The 17,613-nt window shown below is 38.3% G+C and overlaps 1 protein-coding gene across 1 annotated transcript in view; it reads left to right on the forward strand.

Annotated features, from left to right (window-relative positions):
- The first annotated feature begins 291 nt into the window (after positions 1 to 291).
- TMEM26 (transmembrane protein 26) overlaps positions 292 to 17,613 on the forward strand; it is a 48,124-nt gene continuing 30,802 nt past the window's right edge. Inside the window, exon 1 of the mRNA XM_017855515.1 lies at positions 292 to 851. Within this exon, the coding sequence (XP_017711004.1) occupies positions 661 to 851 (191 nt within the window). The 5' untranslated portion in view covers positions 292 to 660. The remainder of the gene's footprint in view (positions 852 to 17,613) is intronic.

Raw genomic sequence — 17,613 nt, forward strand, 5'->3', positions numbered from 1 at the left:
CAGAAAGCCCGGAGGGTCTGACTGCCTCTGATCCTAGGAAGTTTTAATTCTTCAAGCTGGGCAGTAGCCGGGTTTCTAAAACTGCTTGGATTCTTTGGCCCTCCTGCGTCCCGGCTTCGGGTCACCATGACAGCGTGAAACGTGGGAGTGAATTAAGTAAGGAGGAAAAGTAAGGAGGAGCTGCCAGAGATGCGCTCCTCCTCCGCCTTTCTGGCTCTGCTGCACCTTGACCTTCAGTCCTCCTCCCTTCTCTTTCCGCCCCCTCGTGATGGGGAAGTTCTTGGGGACCTCACGGAGGCCCGGGGGCGGGGATAGAGGACAGGGATGGAGACTGGCCCCGAGATTGGGAGGGGGGTGGGCAGCGCTGGAGAATAACGCCCAGGAGCCAGGGCAGCGCAGCTACACACTCCCTGGAAATCCCAGCCGTCTGGAAAAGCTGGGTTTGGATTCGCCCCTCTTTGAAGAGTTCTCAGGAAGTTTGGGGGAGGGGCGAGCTGCGCACCAGCTCTACCGGCGTCGGGCGCTGAGGGTGAGAAGGGACCACAAGCAGCAGCAGGTCTCAGTGCTTGTCATATTCCTGCCCACGGGTGGGCGCCGGGCGCGCCCGGCAGGGTCCTGGGGGCGCAGGCAAGGGGCCGTAGGCAGAGTGCGCGGGCCAGCATGGAGGGACTGGTCTTCCTCAACGCCCTGGCCACTCGGCTGCTGTTCGTGCTGCACTCGCTGGTAGGGGTCTGGCGAGTGACCGAGGTGAAGAAGGAGTCGTGGTACTGGCTGCTCGCGCTGCTCAACCTCTTGCTCTTCCTGGAGACTGCGCTCACCCTCAGGTTCAAGCGCGGCAGAGGCTACAAATGGTGAGAGTGCCCCGGGAAAGCGAGGGCTCACGGGGTCCTAGGGTATTGTCCCCCACCGCGCTCGCGGGCAGCCCTAGAGTCCACCTTCCCGCAACCCGCAGATTCTACTAGAATTTGGACCCCATTTGTCCTCGCTGGGAGCTTGGAAGGCACGAGATGCTTGCGCATCTCTTGGGCACGCCAGGGCTACCCTAGGGTCTCAGTGCAACACTGGGAAGGCTCGATCCGTGAGCCTAGGCAAGAGTCACCCAGTCTCAGGTTTGGAAACTTGGAAGATCAGTAAAGAGAGGAAGCGCTGCTCTGTTTTGCTGAATGTGCCCCCCAAATAGGGGAGTAATGGGACAAGGAGGTTGCCATGTAGTGTGCCTTCTGAAACTGGGGTGTGTGAGTGTGCGCGGGTTACTCTGCGTGCGTGCACGTGTGGGAATGTCCTTCGCTGGGCATCAGCTACCTTCGCAAGAGCTGAGCACACGGGCCACCCTCCTAAGACGAGAAGACCCTCGCTGCGCATCTGGGGTTTCATCCGCTTCCCTTCCCTCCAGCCGCAGGCGTTGCGCGCTCTCTGGCACAGCGCCAGCTTCAGGTGTCTGGGTTTGGTGGCTTTGGGGCTTGGCTAACGGCCTGCCTATCTTGCCAGGAACGGGTTGTAACGCTGGTGAAGGGACCAGCAGGTAGTAGTTCAGTCTTAACCTCTGTGTGCGAGAACTACACGCCACGTGTGGTGCTCATTTCCTCCCCGAAAGGCTTGAATGGCAATCAAATAATTGAGAAAAATATTCTCTTGCCATTGACAAAGAGCCTCTCCTAACCCCCAGAGGAATCCATCTGGAAGTTCATCCAGAACTTCTGCAAGTTAGGCCTCTTTCTGTATTAGTTCTTAAAATGGGATGTGTTTTCATATATATCAATACATTAAAAATACCTCATGCTATGAGAAAGGAGAAAATGGTATTAGGCAATTTGCAAATTACATACACAATGGCATTATAGTCATTGTATTCAAAAAATGAAACCACCCCTCTACAGTTTTACATATTAAACTACAAAACGCTTTGTATTTCCTGACAGTTCATGGAAGAAAACATGTTGCCTCTGAAGATGATGTGAATCTTGCTTACATTTTCTACTGTTGAAACATTTCTAGAATTATCAATGCTCAAATTATTCAAGAACAATTCTAATTTAATACAACCAGGATGGGAATGTGACTACCCTTGCCTCCACTTCCCCACCCCCATGAAGAATTTATTAAGCATGAGACATTTGAGGTACTTTTCAGTGTGCCTTTTGGAAATCTCAAAGAAAAATGGTGTTAGCTTCCCAAATAAGCCTCAGGGTTAAAGAAACAAAAGGGGAGAAAAGTGTTTGTTCACTCAGCAGGTCATATAACATTGATTTAACTTTGACTGAGTAGGTTTAACAAACCAGAGTGGAAATACCTTTGGTCACAGAAAGATGAAGTCGGAGGCTGAAAACGGTTCCATGGAAAACAGTCCTGCCACCAACCACCAGAGATTCTAGGAGACCTTCAACCTCAGAAGAGGGGCTTGCTCTCTCCCTCCAAGAGTAGACCAGAGGCCTTCACTCGCATTAAGTCAAACACTCCTATTGTGTATAAATACGATATAAATGGAACTTTACCTTCATGTCTACGTCTTTGTTTACTGCTGATTGGGACTGACATGTAACTTACAACTGAGAGAGGAAAAATGGTTGGGATGAAAATGAGTGATGGTCAGTAGGTCAAGTAATGCAGGGAACTGGGGATATACTAGTGTTTAGTATATCACCTCAAAATCAGACAGATAATGGGATAAAATCTGGGTTTTCCTACTTGCTGTCAGACCTTGAGCAGGCTACTTAGTGTCTCAGCCTCAATTTCTTACCTGTGAGTATTTACCTCATGGGCAATTAGAGAATTATATGAAATAATATATGTTGATTGGTGATGAATAAAAAAGCAATGATCTTTTCTAGATCCAAAGATTTTTCTTTATTTTCTTCTTATTAAAATATTCTTTTTTTTTTTTTTTTTTTTTTTTTTTTTTTTTTTGAGACGGAGTCTTGCTGTGTCGCCCAGGCTGGAGTGCAGTGGCGCGATCTTGGCTCACTGCAAGCTCCGCCTCACAGGTTCAGGCCATTCTCCCGCCTCAGCCTCCGAGTAGCTGGGACTACAGGCGCCCGCCACCTCCCCCGGCTAGTTTTTTGTATTTTTAATAGAGACGGGGTTTCACCTTGTATCAACTAGACACATTTTAGATCTGCACATGTCAGACAAATTTACTTGAGCGACTAGCCAATACACCATTGGTTCCAGGCAAAAATGTTGAAAAAAAAAAACCTCTCACCTTTATTTCAGAAGAACAGAACCATTATATATACTGTGCATTATAACACTAATTCAAGGAAAATCTTGCTGGCATAGTATCTACACTCATATTTGAAAATAAGCAAAGAAAAAAGTTGATTGATTTGACTTAGCATAAAATTTCAGCAACAAATGAGTCTTAGTAAATGGTCTAAAAAGGAATATGATTAGTAGTGCTTTATTCTGTTGATGTTACCAAATACAACTGAGTATACAAATACGTTCATTCTTGTGGTGGACAAAGCCCACACACTATTCTGTCATAAATGTGAGAGAAAAAAAATCAGAACATGGGCTGCTAAAACATGTAGGAAATTATCCTTAAAGCAATATGGTAACAATGAAAAAGGGCTAGATTTGGGGAACATTCCCTTTCTAGGTGAAGTATTCTGAGTAAAGCAAGGTATAATTTTTGGTTTTGAGTGTTAAGAAAAAATTTCCATTAGAAAATCAAGGCTGATGGAATTAAATAGAGATGAAGCAAACATTATGACAACATCTATACCTCTATATAGAAAATATGAATATGCATTAATCTATATAGATATATAGATAAACCTTTGTTCCATTGCTCTTATAGTCTTATATTTTGGAATCTACCCTATAGAATCAAAGGTACCCATATGTGAAGAGATGAGCAAAAATATTAATATCCATCTTGTTTGTGGAAAGTAAAACTGAAAGCATACTGATTATCCATCAAAGGAATAGTTACGAATTGTGAAATATTCATACTATAGGCTATTTTACTGACATTAAAAATAATGAACTAGATGTTAACCACTAAACTCGAGGAATGTCCATGATATATTATCAAGACACTAAAGTTATAGAGTTGTGTATATTGTGGTTACATTTTTTAAAAATGTAAAAGAATTGTCCTTTGTATCAATTGAAAGCATTGTTTCTACAAGTTGAAGTAAGGAGTGAAGGAGAAGGAGGAGGAGAAAGAGAAGGGGTAAAGGAAAAAAATAACCTTCCAGATTGAAAATAAATAAAGAGGAATATATTAGAATAGACTGAGTGATTGAATAAACCTGAATGATGGACTAATATTATATATATATATATACTAGTATATATATATTATATATATATATGGTGGAAAAGTTCTTTTCTTTGAAATCACATGCATGACTCCTTTGGACTACTCTGGGCTACTTTGAATATTAGTCCTTTTAATTTAAATTTACACTTGGACAGTCCAATCTATAGAAATCGTGGAACAATAAATAGAGCTATAGAGGAAAATGTGAACTAAATATTTTGAAACATAGCAAACATATGACACTTATCCAGAGAATGTTTCTTTAGCTGTCCTTTGGAAAGGAAACATGGAACTGGAATTGCTGAGTTCAGCTGTCCAGGGACAAGCAACATTACATCAACACTACTAACTCGCCAGTTGGAGAGGTTTAATTTGTTGGAATACTATAGAATAGAGAAGGTGAGCCAACAACACGTCCCCCGTTAAGCTAAAAAAATGTGTACTCCTGGAGTTTGCTTTTATTTTCACCTAATATTTATCTGTTTCACCTGCGTATTTAATTACATTTCTGTAAGATGAAAATGAATATCACTTGGCTTAAGCTTTTCTTGATTTGATTTTCTATTGTCTGGGCAACAATCCAATCGATCTGTGAATTACCATTTAGGTAAAGTCAAAGAAAAGGCAACATTTCAGCTGCTTTCCAGCCAATAAAATATTCCTCAGGGATAGAAAAAAATTACTAAGACTGTGACAAGTTTGAAGCCTGTTCACTCGAAAGCAGGCATTATCTGAGAATAAGTAGAAAGCTAAGTTGAACTTACTAGCAAAAGCATACAATTTTAAGCACTGGAGCTTTCTTCCCCAGATAAATCCAAGGAAAATATCATTTGTGAGTTAATAAATAATAACTCACCTATTTGGTCACGTTGCTTTGTTATCTCTCATTTCCTTTTACTTTATTAGGTTCAATCAGACAAGTATTTTTGAATTGCTTAATGAGCAAGCATGATATGGTACTATGCTAAACACTGCGTGACCAGACCAAAACAAAAAACAAAAAAAAACAAAAAAACAAACAGAAAACAGACACGGTTGACATTTAAAAGGTAGCATTTTGATAAAGTGCTCAAACGTGCTGCAATCAGAATGAATATGAATATTTAGCATTTCCTATGTTCCAGAACCTTCCAAGTGTTCCACACAGATGATCCCATTTCATCCTTTCAATGTCTAGTTTATTTTGTTTCTCTGTTTTCTCCCATTTTTAGATGAGGAAACTGAGGCACAGAGTTATTAAGTCATCTCTTTTGGGACCAGTTAGTTGTCGGTTGAGAGAGAAGAGTGAAAACTCCAGGTTCCCAGTCTTGCTCACTCCAGCATTTCAAAGGAGAAAGGATGTGCTGCCGAATACTGGGTCGGGAACAGGAAACTTGACAGCATTTGCGCTGTCGCAGGAAGAATGGGTGAGAGCTGCATCTGGAGAGAGGTGTGCGAAGGCCATGTAGAGACAGAACCTCCTGGGTAGGCAGGTGAATTAGGCAACCTTGAGCAGGTTTCTCTAGAGAGGGCACAGAGTGTTTACACTCTTCTTTCAACAACAATGTATGGAACATCTACTACATTGTGTAAGGCATTATTCAAGTACTGACAATATGGAAGTGAATAAACAGGCAAAATTTTGCCCTCGCAAACCTCACGTTTTAGTCATGGGGCTCAGAAAATAAAGATGTAAGTAATTAACAAACAGATGAATGAATAGGTAACAGAAAATTGAACAAATGAGTGATCAGAACTCTGAAGGCCCCAGTGGTTTGGGTGACAGAGTGAGGGGGGTGTGCAGGGGAAGGTGCCACTGGATGGTCAGAGAGTCCTAACTGGGGATGTGACCTTTGGGCTTAGGCCTTCGAGGAGAGAGGGTGCCAGCCAGGCATGAGGAGGATAAGAAAAAGGGACAATCTTCATGAGCCTTCAAATATTTCTGACATACCCTCAAATAACCGATTAATACTGTTTTCTATTCTTCCCTTTTCTTTTATTCCAGTGTCCTTAGACTCCATGTTAAAACTCTTCTGAATTTCTTTAACTTTACAATACCTCATGTTAAACACTGTGTATTAGAAATTGTCTAGATGGCTCACAGCTGAAAACAGAAAAGACAAGTTAGGAAACAGAAAGGATTCTATCCTAAATTGATCTCAAATTCAAACCAATTTTGTAAAAAATTCACTGAAATCTGTTCAGATCATTCAATTGCATTTGAAAAGTTCAGCAGTGAAATTGAAAACCTAGACTCAACAGATGCATACTGTGTGAAATTTGATCTCGATTTATAAGTTTTGAGCAATGTGGAAGAACTTTGTATGATGTAATTCTGTAGTATGTGATACTATGTACTTTCCTCCATCAAAAACGTTTATGAAAATGCCAGAGAGAAGGTTTGGAAACAAAATTCTTCCTTCCCCACTCCCCACTGCAATCTTTTTGGACCCCAGAGAGGATGAGATAGAGGGATTTGAAAGGAGACCCTGTGACTTCCATATGGCCAACTTGGGCACTGGAAATTCTCCCAGAAGATAAACAATTTCTCTCCCTCTTCACACTTCATGTCCAACTTTCCTGAAATCTCTTTTTAGCTTTTTAGTGTATCTGAGGTTTTATACTACAGGCATACCTCATTTTACTGTGCTTTGCATATAGTGCTTTTTTCTTTTTTAAGGTTTGTTGTAGCCTTGATGGGAGCAAGTCTTGACACTGTTTTTCCGACATGTGTGTTCACTCTGTGTCTCTGTGTCAGCATTTTCTTTTTAGCAATAAAACATTTTATTTATTTATTTATTTATTTATTTATTTATTTATTTATTTATTTTTTGAGATGCAGTCTCACTCTGTCGCCAGGCTGGAGTGCAGTGGTATGCTCTCGGCTCACTGCAACCTCCGCCTCCCGGGTTCAAGCCATTCTCCTGTCTCAGCCTCCCGAGTAGCTGGGACTACAGGTGCGCACCACCACGCCTGGTTAATTTTTTGTATTTTAGTAGAGACGGGTTTCACCATGTTGGCCAGGATGGTCTCGATCTCCTGAACTCGTGATCAGCCCACCTCGGCCTCCCAGAGTGCTGGGATTACAGGCAGGAGCCACCACACCGGGCTGGTATGTACATTTTTTAAGACATGATACTGTTGCACACTTAATAGACTAGAGTATAGTGTAAATATAATTTTTATATGGACTGGGAAACCAAAAATTTTGTGTGATCTGCTTTATTGAGATATCTGAAACCAAAGTATGCTTGTATTTGTTATTTTCCTGTATGTTTTTGGGAATGTGTGTTTTATATCCTGAGTCTTGAACTCACTGCAGAAGGATGACTTAAATGTGCATCATTTTGGGAAGCACACACTGAATGTTATTAGCAAATGACTTCGCTTTTAGTAATCCAAGTCATGGTTTAGGAAGAAGAGTCTTCTTCAAAAATTAGTACGGTGCTTTACTCCCAAGAAGTCATATTTCCTTCTTTTGCCTCACAGAGGACTTCAGACCAATGTAATAATTATGTCTGCAAGTAGAATGGGAGCTCCAAGAAATGGAACCACTGAATGATGGCCATGCTTTCTTTATGATCATGTTCAACTGAGACACTTAGAACTGAAAATTAAGGTTACTGATTTTTTTTTTTCACTTCTTGTACTTGACTGGAAGAAAAACAAAGTACAAATTAGCATGGGCAGCTCCTATAAGTCAGTATAAATAAATATATTCCTACTTTTAAATTTCATGCATTTCTTCTCATGGCAGTGACATTATGCATACAGCATCAGGACAAATCTGAATAGCTTAACTTTTTTCCAACAGTGGAAAATTCACATTTACGTCAAGGTTTATTCTCCCTTTGTGTATATTCCCCACTACTCTGGAAGTTCCTATAAAGTCTTGGTACTAGGACAATTAGGCCTTCAGTATATAAAATGTTTTGCTAAAAATAACAGTTTCTTTCCCTTTTTTTAAAAAAATAAATTTTTAATGTAGGCACTTAATGAAATGTACTTTTTTGGAAAGTCATATTGAAATCATATTAAGAATATAAGGCTTGTTAATGTAACATGCCAGGGTGAACGCTAATTTTCTTACTTTTCTCTGAATATAAACCTATTACCTATAGTTATTTAAGGAGATGGGTTACATTTTATCTTTGTTTTGTCTGACTTACCTCAAAGAGGTAGATAATGTACAACTGACTTAATGTTATCCACTTATTAGAATAAAAATCAATCATCCTTAAGAGGTCCTCTAACATCAGTGCTGCTGTAGCCCTGGATGAGGGAGTGGAGCTGTTCCTATAGTGTTCCTTTGCTTTCTTATTTCCCAGATTGAGCTTCCTGTCCCATACATATTTTAATCTACCTGAAATAGCCTCAAAATAAATTGGCTGGTGCCATTCTCACACAGTCTTCTAATACTAGTGGTGATGATGGTGATGAAGGTGATGATGGTGATGATGATAATGGAGGTAGTACCACTTATCAAATATTGGGTACCGACAATGCTACAGCCTGCTTTCTTTCCCTTGTCTCATATAATCCTTACAATGACTCTATAAATCAGTTGCCATCTTAATTACCATTTTAGGGTGAGTACACTAATGCACACCAACACTAAATCATTTATCCAAGGTCACAACTGATAATAATAGATAATGAAAACAACTCCTAGCATCTGGTGAACACTCACATTTATTGAGCCAGGCACTGGCATTGCACGCATCAACTCATTCAATCCTCACAATAGCCCTGGTAGTGTCTTTATGCCCCTGTTTGCAAATGGGGAAGCTACAGCTTCGAGGTCTGGAGAAAGATTCTTCTTCCCAGGATTGAAAGCTTGGTAATCCTGTGTTAAGTCTTCCCCTTACTCCATCAACCTATTTGTTATTTTTTGTATTCAGTAACTACATTACTACATAATTTTTAGGGTCAAGGATTGTCTGTAGTAGAGAAAGGGTCAAAGTTTTGTTGGTGGTGTTTTTTTTTCTGTTTTTGTTTTGTTTTGTTTTGTTTTAATTATGTAGGTAAAACTCAAGTGACCAGCTAAAGGAAGACTGCGATGATTTTGCTTAGAACACAATGTAGGGAAGTCCACACTACATACAAGAGTGTCTGCCTCAGATGTACTCTTGCACAAGCAGATATTCTTGTAAAACCAAAACAGGATGTAAAAGGAAGAAAAGGGGAAAATTCTAGACTATTTTAACTTTTGTCCTAAAAAGCCAATCTCTTCTACAGAACAGAAATAAGTACTACTGTCTTCACTTAGAATGAAATAAACTAAAGCCTTACACAAATAACAATTATAATGCATTTTATTTTCTCAGAGAGCATTAAAGTTCCTGTAGTTGGCAGCAATGTAAGTTCATTTGTTTATTAAATAAGCATTTATTGTACCAGATGCTGTGATGGTGGTTATATAAAAAATAGAAAATATATATAGTTATATGAAAACAATATAAAATGACATTTAGAGAACCAAATAATTTTTCACAAATTAAGTCCGAGAGTGTGGAAAGCCTGCAGAATCAGGATACAATCAGTAAGGTAGGCTTGTTGACAAGGAACATTTCAGAGGTAAATGATTTCTGAGGTACTAGTGGTTATGAGTGCAGAAAAGAAAGATGTGCTTTTCAGGCTGAAAGAATATCATGATGGTGATAGTTAGGATTTCAATTGGAACAATTCATTTAGGAGGATGCCATGATTTACTTTTTTTCTAAAATATTTTATGAGAAAGATAGTATGTAGATCCTCAAATGAATTCATATTTTGTCGCTATAACTAGTTTAGTAATAGTGAAACATATTGCTGGAGTTTGTGAACAACTTCAGTTGTAATAAAGCTTGTGCTTGCTTTAGGCCTACTCTTGGAAAATTTTAGATTGAGTGAGGTATATGGGGTACTAATTTTGCTATCAGTTTATATTATTATTTGGGAATATGACTTTATTTTTTTAAATTGCAACAACTAACAATGAAAACTATAATTAAGAGTCACATTCAGCAGTATCTTCTCTTTACAAAACCTAAATGTAGACAATCTTCAAGGGCTTTGGAAATACAAAGAAAGATTTCATTGCAATGGATTTTCTCAACCCATTTGAAATTCCTCCTTGTCTCTTCTGTCATTATTTGTCTGGTGTCCTTAAGATCACTGAATAAACAAACCTATCAACTGATCTTGGCACTTTTTTCTTTTTTTTTTTGAGACAGAGTCTTGCTCTGTCTCCCAGGCTGGAGTGCAGTAGCATGATCTCGGCTAATTGCAAGTTCTGCCTCCCGGGTTCACGCCATTCTCCTGCCTCAGCCTCCCGAGTAGCTGGGACTACAGGTGCCTGCCACCACACCCGGCTAATTTTTTTTTTTTTTTTTTTGTATTTTTAGTAGAGATGGTGTTTCACCATGTTAGCCAGGATGTTCTCGATCTCCTGACCCTGTGATCCACCCGCCTCGGCCTCCCAAAGTGCTGTGATTACAGGCGTGACACACCGTGCCCGGCCTGATCTTGGCACCTTTTAAAACATTCTCATTTATATTCAGTTTTCCATTTTGGGGGGAATTCTCATTAGCTCTTGGCCATTTAGTTGTGGCTTACTTGCCAGGGGACAGGCACTTGCAAAGGGCTTTGGGAAGGGAGGTGGTGATGAGGGACATTCTAGTCAAGAAGATTAATGGGTAGTGGCTGGGGTCACACTGGTGACTTCCCAGGCATTCAGAGGCTTTGTGTTCTGCAAAAGCACTGGGTTCACTTTGAGGAATTGAAGAGAGGTAGAGGAAATACTGAGGTTGTTATATTGGTCATCATATTCCCCTTACACACTAACAGAAAGCCCTTGCCAAGCAGCCTTGATGGAAATCGTACATGTTAAGGCCCACTTAGACAAATGAGTCTACATGTAAGAAGGACAGACAACCTTTGCATTGTTAGACAGGTTTAGGGACTTACAAAAGAATATCATGACCTAGTTTTCTTATTTCCATGAAAATAAATTTTTATAAATTGCTCCAGAAATTTTACTGAGAACATGCAAAATCTCACTTAACATGAGATTTTGAAACTTGGGTCTACAATTTCACTCTGTTTTTACAGAGGAGAAAATACTGAGAAATGAAATACAAATAAAATCTGGGTTCAATTAAAGTACATTTTGAATATTATTTTTGCTTCACTTAAATACTATCCATTTTCAGATATATACATATGATCAGAAGACAGACAAAACTAAACAGGGTAGTGATATGGCTGATTTTCTTCTATAGGCTTATTTATGTTGTTGTTTGTTTATAAAAATGAGTGGATGTTGTTTTTTCAATAAGAAAACATTAACAATTGTCATTTTTAGAAAGAGGAAAATGGAATCCTAATTCTAGACTAATGGTGAGTCAAAGTAAATAAAATTTACTGCAGGGCTAAATTGCTAAATGTCATGACATATCATTTTGTAGAAAACATTATAATTTGTTGAAATGACAACTTTGTATGGTAAATAATATTTTACTTTTGGATGAAATGAACTGACAAAAGCAATGAGTAAAGCTTTTCAAGAGCTTGGAGCAGTGTCTAATATGTAGCAAGACCTATATATATACACATATACCTATATATTTCATAAACAAATAAAATAAAACAAATGAATTTTTAAATAAACAAGTAAATATATAAAGAAAAACTCCTTTGAGATGGTGCTCCTGTTTGTGTACTTGGGAGAGAATTGGTAGGTAGGCTAAGAGCTATGGAATTAAAACAAAAAAACACAACTTCATGGAAAAGAAAGATTTTAAGAGGGTTTTATATGAAAAAATAGTTGAGCAACATAATTTGGCATTAAAGAATTCATGTTGGACAACTTTGGTATTCTGACAGGTAATTGGGATTGTAATAAATCTGAGTTTCTAAGGGCAGATAGCTCACTGGTAATAGGATATTGTCCATTTGTAAAAATTTTTCATTTGGACATGTCTTAGTCATTGAATCATATACTTATCAGTTTTTTATCAGTCCAATATATTGTATTTTTATAAACAGTTATCCAGAAACCTGATATAAATGATTTGTGAGTTGGCCAGACCTTTCCATGGTATTAGTCGTCATACAAGGTACTCCATATCTCCTTACTCTTAATGCCATCAAGACAAAGACTAAAATAAAATCTGGTTTATTAATTTTTAAACTTCACACTCTTCTTTGTTCTAAAAATGAATTGCACTGACAATACATGATCAACAATACTGCAAACCCTCAAAATAATAATTAGTGGTAATGATATCACGCTAAAATATTACATTTTTCATAGGAGCAGAACATATAAAATTAGTTTTCTTCTGTAAAACTTCCAATAAAAATCAGTTTATGATGATATTTCAAGAAGAAATTTTTAGTCAAACCAGCAACAGAGTGTCAAAAAAGTAGAAACTGTAAATCAACCAGAGCCTTATCAAATCGCTAAATGTTTGTGGCAAGCTCATCATATGCCAGATACTCTGGAAGGAGCAGAGAGTATACGGTCAGCCCTTCATATATGCAGGCTTCACATCCGCATATTCAACCAACTGCAGATAAAAAATATTTGGGGGAAAAAATACAACAATGTGACACTAAAACATAATACAAATAAAAAACAATACAGTACAGCAATTATCTACATACCATTTACACCTATGTCAGGTATTATAAGTAATGTAGAGATGATTTAAATATAGGGAGGATGTGCATAGGTTATAGGCAAATACTACACTATCTTATATAAAGTAGTTAGGCATTCATAGTGTTTGCTACCTGCGGGGTTTCTAGAACCAATCCCTCCCAGGTTCTAAGGGATGACTGCAATTTTGAGCAGACAGACCCAGTTCTGGTGCTTGCATTATTTAGAATTGCTTGGAGTCAACACTTAAATGATATCAAATACACACACATATACATATGCACATATGTAATTATAAATATTGAAAATTTATGGCTTAGAAGTGACCAGAGAGGGCTAATTTAGACTTAAGGAATAAGGAAAGTTTTCTGAAGTCCCATATAACTGATATGTGGTAGGGGTTGAGGGATAAAAGACTACAAATAGGGTGCAGTGTATATTGCTCGGGTGACGGGTGCACCAAAATCTCACAAATCACCACTAAATAACTTACTCCACTAAATAACTTACTCATGCAACCAAACACCACCTGTACCCCTATAACCTATGGAAGATAAAAAATAATTTAAAAAATAAAAATTAAAAAAAATTTTAAAAGGTAGGAGAGGGGGCATTTCTAAAGAGAGAAATACATGTGTGAGGGCTTCAGTTACGATAGCACTTTGGTTTTTTTCGAGAACTGGAAGAACACTGTTATATGAACACAGTTGGAAGAATGGCAAGCAACAGAGCCCAGGAGGTGGGCAGGGCCCTGAGTGGGCAGCATCTTGTAGGTCCTGATGGACAGATACTCCATGCAAACCATGGCAGTGTGACAGTAATTGCCTCAACATGGATTGTGAAGTTAGGCATAATGATGTTTGTATTCAGCAGTACAAAAAAAAAAGGGTCCTTGATTCAAGGAGTTTTATATAGGTTTAGTTTTTGTTTTTGTTTTTTTTTGTTTTGTTTTGTTTTTTACTTTTCTTTGAGACACAGTCTCGCTCAATTGCCCAGGTTGGAGTGTGGTGGTGTGATCTTAGCTCACTGCAACCTTCACCTCCTGGGTTCAAGCAATTCTCCTGCCTCAGCCTACAGAGTACCTGGGATTACAGGTGCAAGTCATCATGCCCGACTAATTTTGTATTTTAGTAGAGATGGGGATCACCACGTTGGTCAGGCTGGTCTCGAACTCCTGACCTCAAGTGATTCGGCCCCCTTGGCCTCCCAAAGTTCTGGGATTACAGGCATGAGCCAGTGTGCATGACCTTATACAGGTTTAGTTTTGAGAATCATGGTTTAAAAATATAATTCATTATAAATTATATGAAGAACCAGTGTCCTAACTGGGTGTCCTCTAAGAGTCCTTCATAAGCATAAGTCACAAATATGTAGCCATGAGTACATTTTCAGAGCTGAGTCTAGGGAAAGCAGTAAGTACATTTGTTGAGCACTTAAGGTGTCAATCTCATGGCACACATTGTCTTATTTAATCCTCATAACCACACTATGAGGTGGGTATTATTTTCTCTGTCTTACAGATGAGGACATTCAGTTTCAGGGAAGGTTGTGAATTTCCAAAGATGAGTGCATGGAAAAGGCAGGATTCAAATTTGGGTCTTCTAAGTTTCTGAAATTTATACTGGGTCTTACTAACATATAATATTTCAAGGGTCATAGCTAGAAGAGGTTACTTGACACCAGACCTCTTGAAATGAAAGATCCTTGTAGATATCAGTAGTCTTTATTCACTTTATTTGCTCAGTCCTTCCTTCCTTTATAAATTCAGGCATTCAAATATTTAGGCATTTGCTTAATAAGCATTAATTTGAGACTTAGTAAGACACTATGATTCCACTGGGGAGAAGAAAAAATGAAGGAGTGGGAAGAGGAAAGAGATAAAAAGATATATAAGACTAAGGACGTTTCTTCATGGAACTTATACTAGGAAAGCAAAGTCTAATATACATGTAACTATAAAACAGTACAGCATGTGTTGGGCCACAAGAGAAATACAGGTTAAGATTAATTCCTGCTATGCCTTTAAAATACAAGTAGAATGTTGGTGGATAGATGTGCAAGAGAAAGACATTCCAAAATAAGCTTTCATAATTTGGGGAGATATTTGCTGTAAAACCATCGTAGAACCTCTCTCCTTAGATTAACCAAACTAAAAGAGCAGAGAGCACTTTGTTCTTACCAGAGACACATGGTTAGTTAAACAAGGCTGAGAATTGAGTTGAATATAATTAATTCTTGGACCCTCAATATGATTCCTTTTTCCTAACCCCTTTCTTCATTAGGTCAAATAATCTAATAAAGAGGATTGAAGTGAGAGGAACTTTCCAAAGCATTTTGTTTGTTTAATTTAACATACACAGTTGGTTGTAACTACTGAGTTGCTCAAATTGATAGGATGTGATAAGGGAAGAGGAAGGAAAAGTGGAGATAAGACCAGATAATGAAGTCTTCGAATATCAGATTATGGAGTTTAGATTTTCTATTAGGCAAAACAAAACATTTTGAATCTTGAAGTTTGTTTGTTTATATAACCAGTTTCCCAGTTAGATGAAATATGTTGAAACAGGATAGTACTTTTTTTCCAATTATAGAAATAAATCTTATGCATAGAAGATGTTAAGGGTGTTGTTTGTTTTATTTTTAACCTTTTTCAAGAGCTATTATGTGTTCATGCTATGGTTTCCCTAGATTATTATTGTTACATTGTTGTTAGGGAGGAGTTAGTCTCAAAATTAATCCCAAGAGACTCAACAAAATTGCAATCCAGCCAACATTTGATGTCTCCAAACAAAAATATGCATATTCCTACAGTCCCTCTGACCTAGAATTCAATTTCTTTCCCAGTTTCACAAGGGAAATACTCTCTCCTGATGTTTCCTTTGATATGTGAGGTCAAAAAGTTAATTGTTCTTTTCTTTTTAAGAGCATGCTAAACATGGGCTTTTGATATCCCTCTACAGCTTCACCATCCTCCAACACAGATTTTAATAATATCATGACCCATAACATTTTGTTTCAAAATTGGTTTTCACAGGAAATCAAAGGTGGGGGAGTATCTATATTAAATATTGATTTTTTAAGAGATCTCTCTTTCTCTTGCCCTTTCTCCCTTCCTCTCTCTAGAAATTGAAAAAATTTATTAGTGAAAGAATTAATAGCCTTTAAAATATCATTCTAAATTTTCTCTTTTCATTTCACTTTTCTCTCCTGATTTATAATAACATAGTTTGGGTAACATTTCATCTCAAATAATTCTACTTGTTGAGCAATTAACATTTCTATTTTCTAGGTCATTTCAAACTATTGCTGTGTATTAAAAGCATTTTAATACAATTATGGTGACATAATTTTGACTTTGAGATGTTCTGTAATGCAAGAGTCCTCTGAAATAAAGTTCAGTTTGTTTTGTTTGCTTGTTTGTTTGTTTGTTTTTCTTGAGACGGAATCTTGTTCTGTTGCCTAGGCTGGAGTGCAGTAGCCAATCTCAGCCCACTGCAACCTCTGCCTTCTGGGTTCAAGCAATTCTCCTGCCTCAGCCACCCGAATAGGTGGGATTACAGGCCCACACTACCATGCCTGGTTTTTTTTTTTTTTGGATTTTTAGTAGAGACGGGGTTTCACCATGTTGGTCAGGCTGGTCTCGGACTCCTGACCTCAAGTGATCCACTTGCCTCGGCCTCCCAAAGTGCTGGGATTACAGGCCTGAGCCACTGTGCTCGGACCAATTTGAAGAAATAAATTTGGAAAGTATGTTATTTTTCTTATTTCAGCATTTTAAGGAAACATTTATGTTGTACCATGTCTGATAATAATATGAGTAATATCTACCTATTATTGAATTCCCACCACTGCCAGGCACTGCTTTACAGGAAGTAAAATAAAAAACTCTGTGAGATGAATGTAACTGCTGAATTGTGTCCCCTTCCAGATTTCTAGATGTAAGTCCTAATCCCAAATGTGACAATATTTGGAGATTAATTTGGTCATTAAGGTTAAATAAGGTCATAAAGATAGGGTCCTAATCCAATAAAACTGAAGGCTTTATAAGAAGAGGAAGAGACAGATGTCTGAGGACACATGGAGAAGGCACTGTCTACGTGTCAGGAAGGGAGCCCTCACCAGAATCCCACTCTTCTGGCCCCTTAACCTCAGACTTCCAGCCTCCAGAGCTACCGAGAAAATTAATGTCTGTAGTTTAAGTCACGTAGTCTATGGTACTTTTGTACAGCAGCCTGAGTTGGCTGATACAGTGACATTTTTGTGGATTAGGAAACAAACTGAGAGGTCAGTGCCAAAACTGGCATTTGAACCTGAGTGTGCTGGATCACAAAAGTCCACTCTTCAGATTCCTCTCTGAATTTTGAATGAGAAAACAGTGAATATAGATAACTTAAAAAAAATACCAAAGGCTTACACTGTTGGTTGGTTGTGTTTTTATTTTATAGGTTTAGCAAATCACACACAAAGCCAATGGGTTACTCTCATTCTTAGTCCTTATCATCTGATTTTTGTGTTCTAGCACCATGTTATTGTTTGAGCTCTCAGAATTCCAGGTTAATGTTGCAAAATGTAGCCAAATCTTGAAATTGTAATGTCTAATAAATCCAAGATTTACTGCTGCTGTGTTTGCTTTTTGTAAAACATATTTTGTAAAACATATTAAATACAAAATATCCAGTGTTGTGCCTGAAACTAATTGGCAGTGTCCCATTAAACCATATCA

Source organism: Rhinopithecus bieti, unplaced genomic scaffold, assembly GCF_001698545.2.
Source record: "Rhinopithecus bieti isolate Rb0 unplaced genomic scaffold, ASM169854v2 scaffold_39703, whole genome shotgun sequence".
Taxonomy (NCBI): domain Eukaryota; kingdom Metazoa; phylum Chordata; class Mammalia; order Primates; family Cercopithecidae; genus Rhinopithecus; species Rhinopithecus bieti.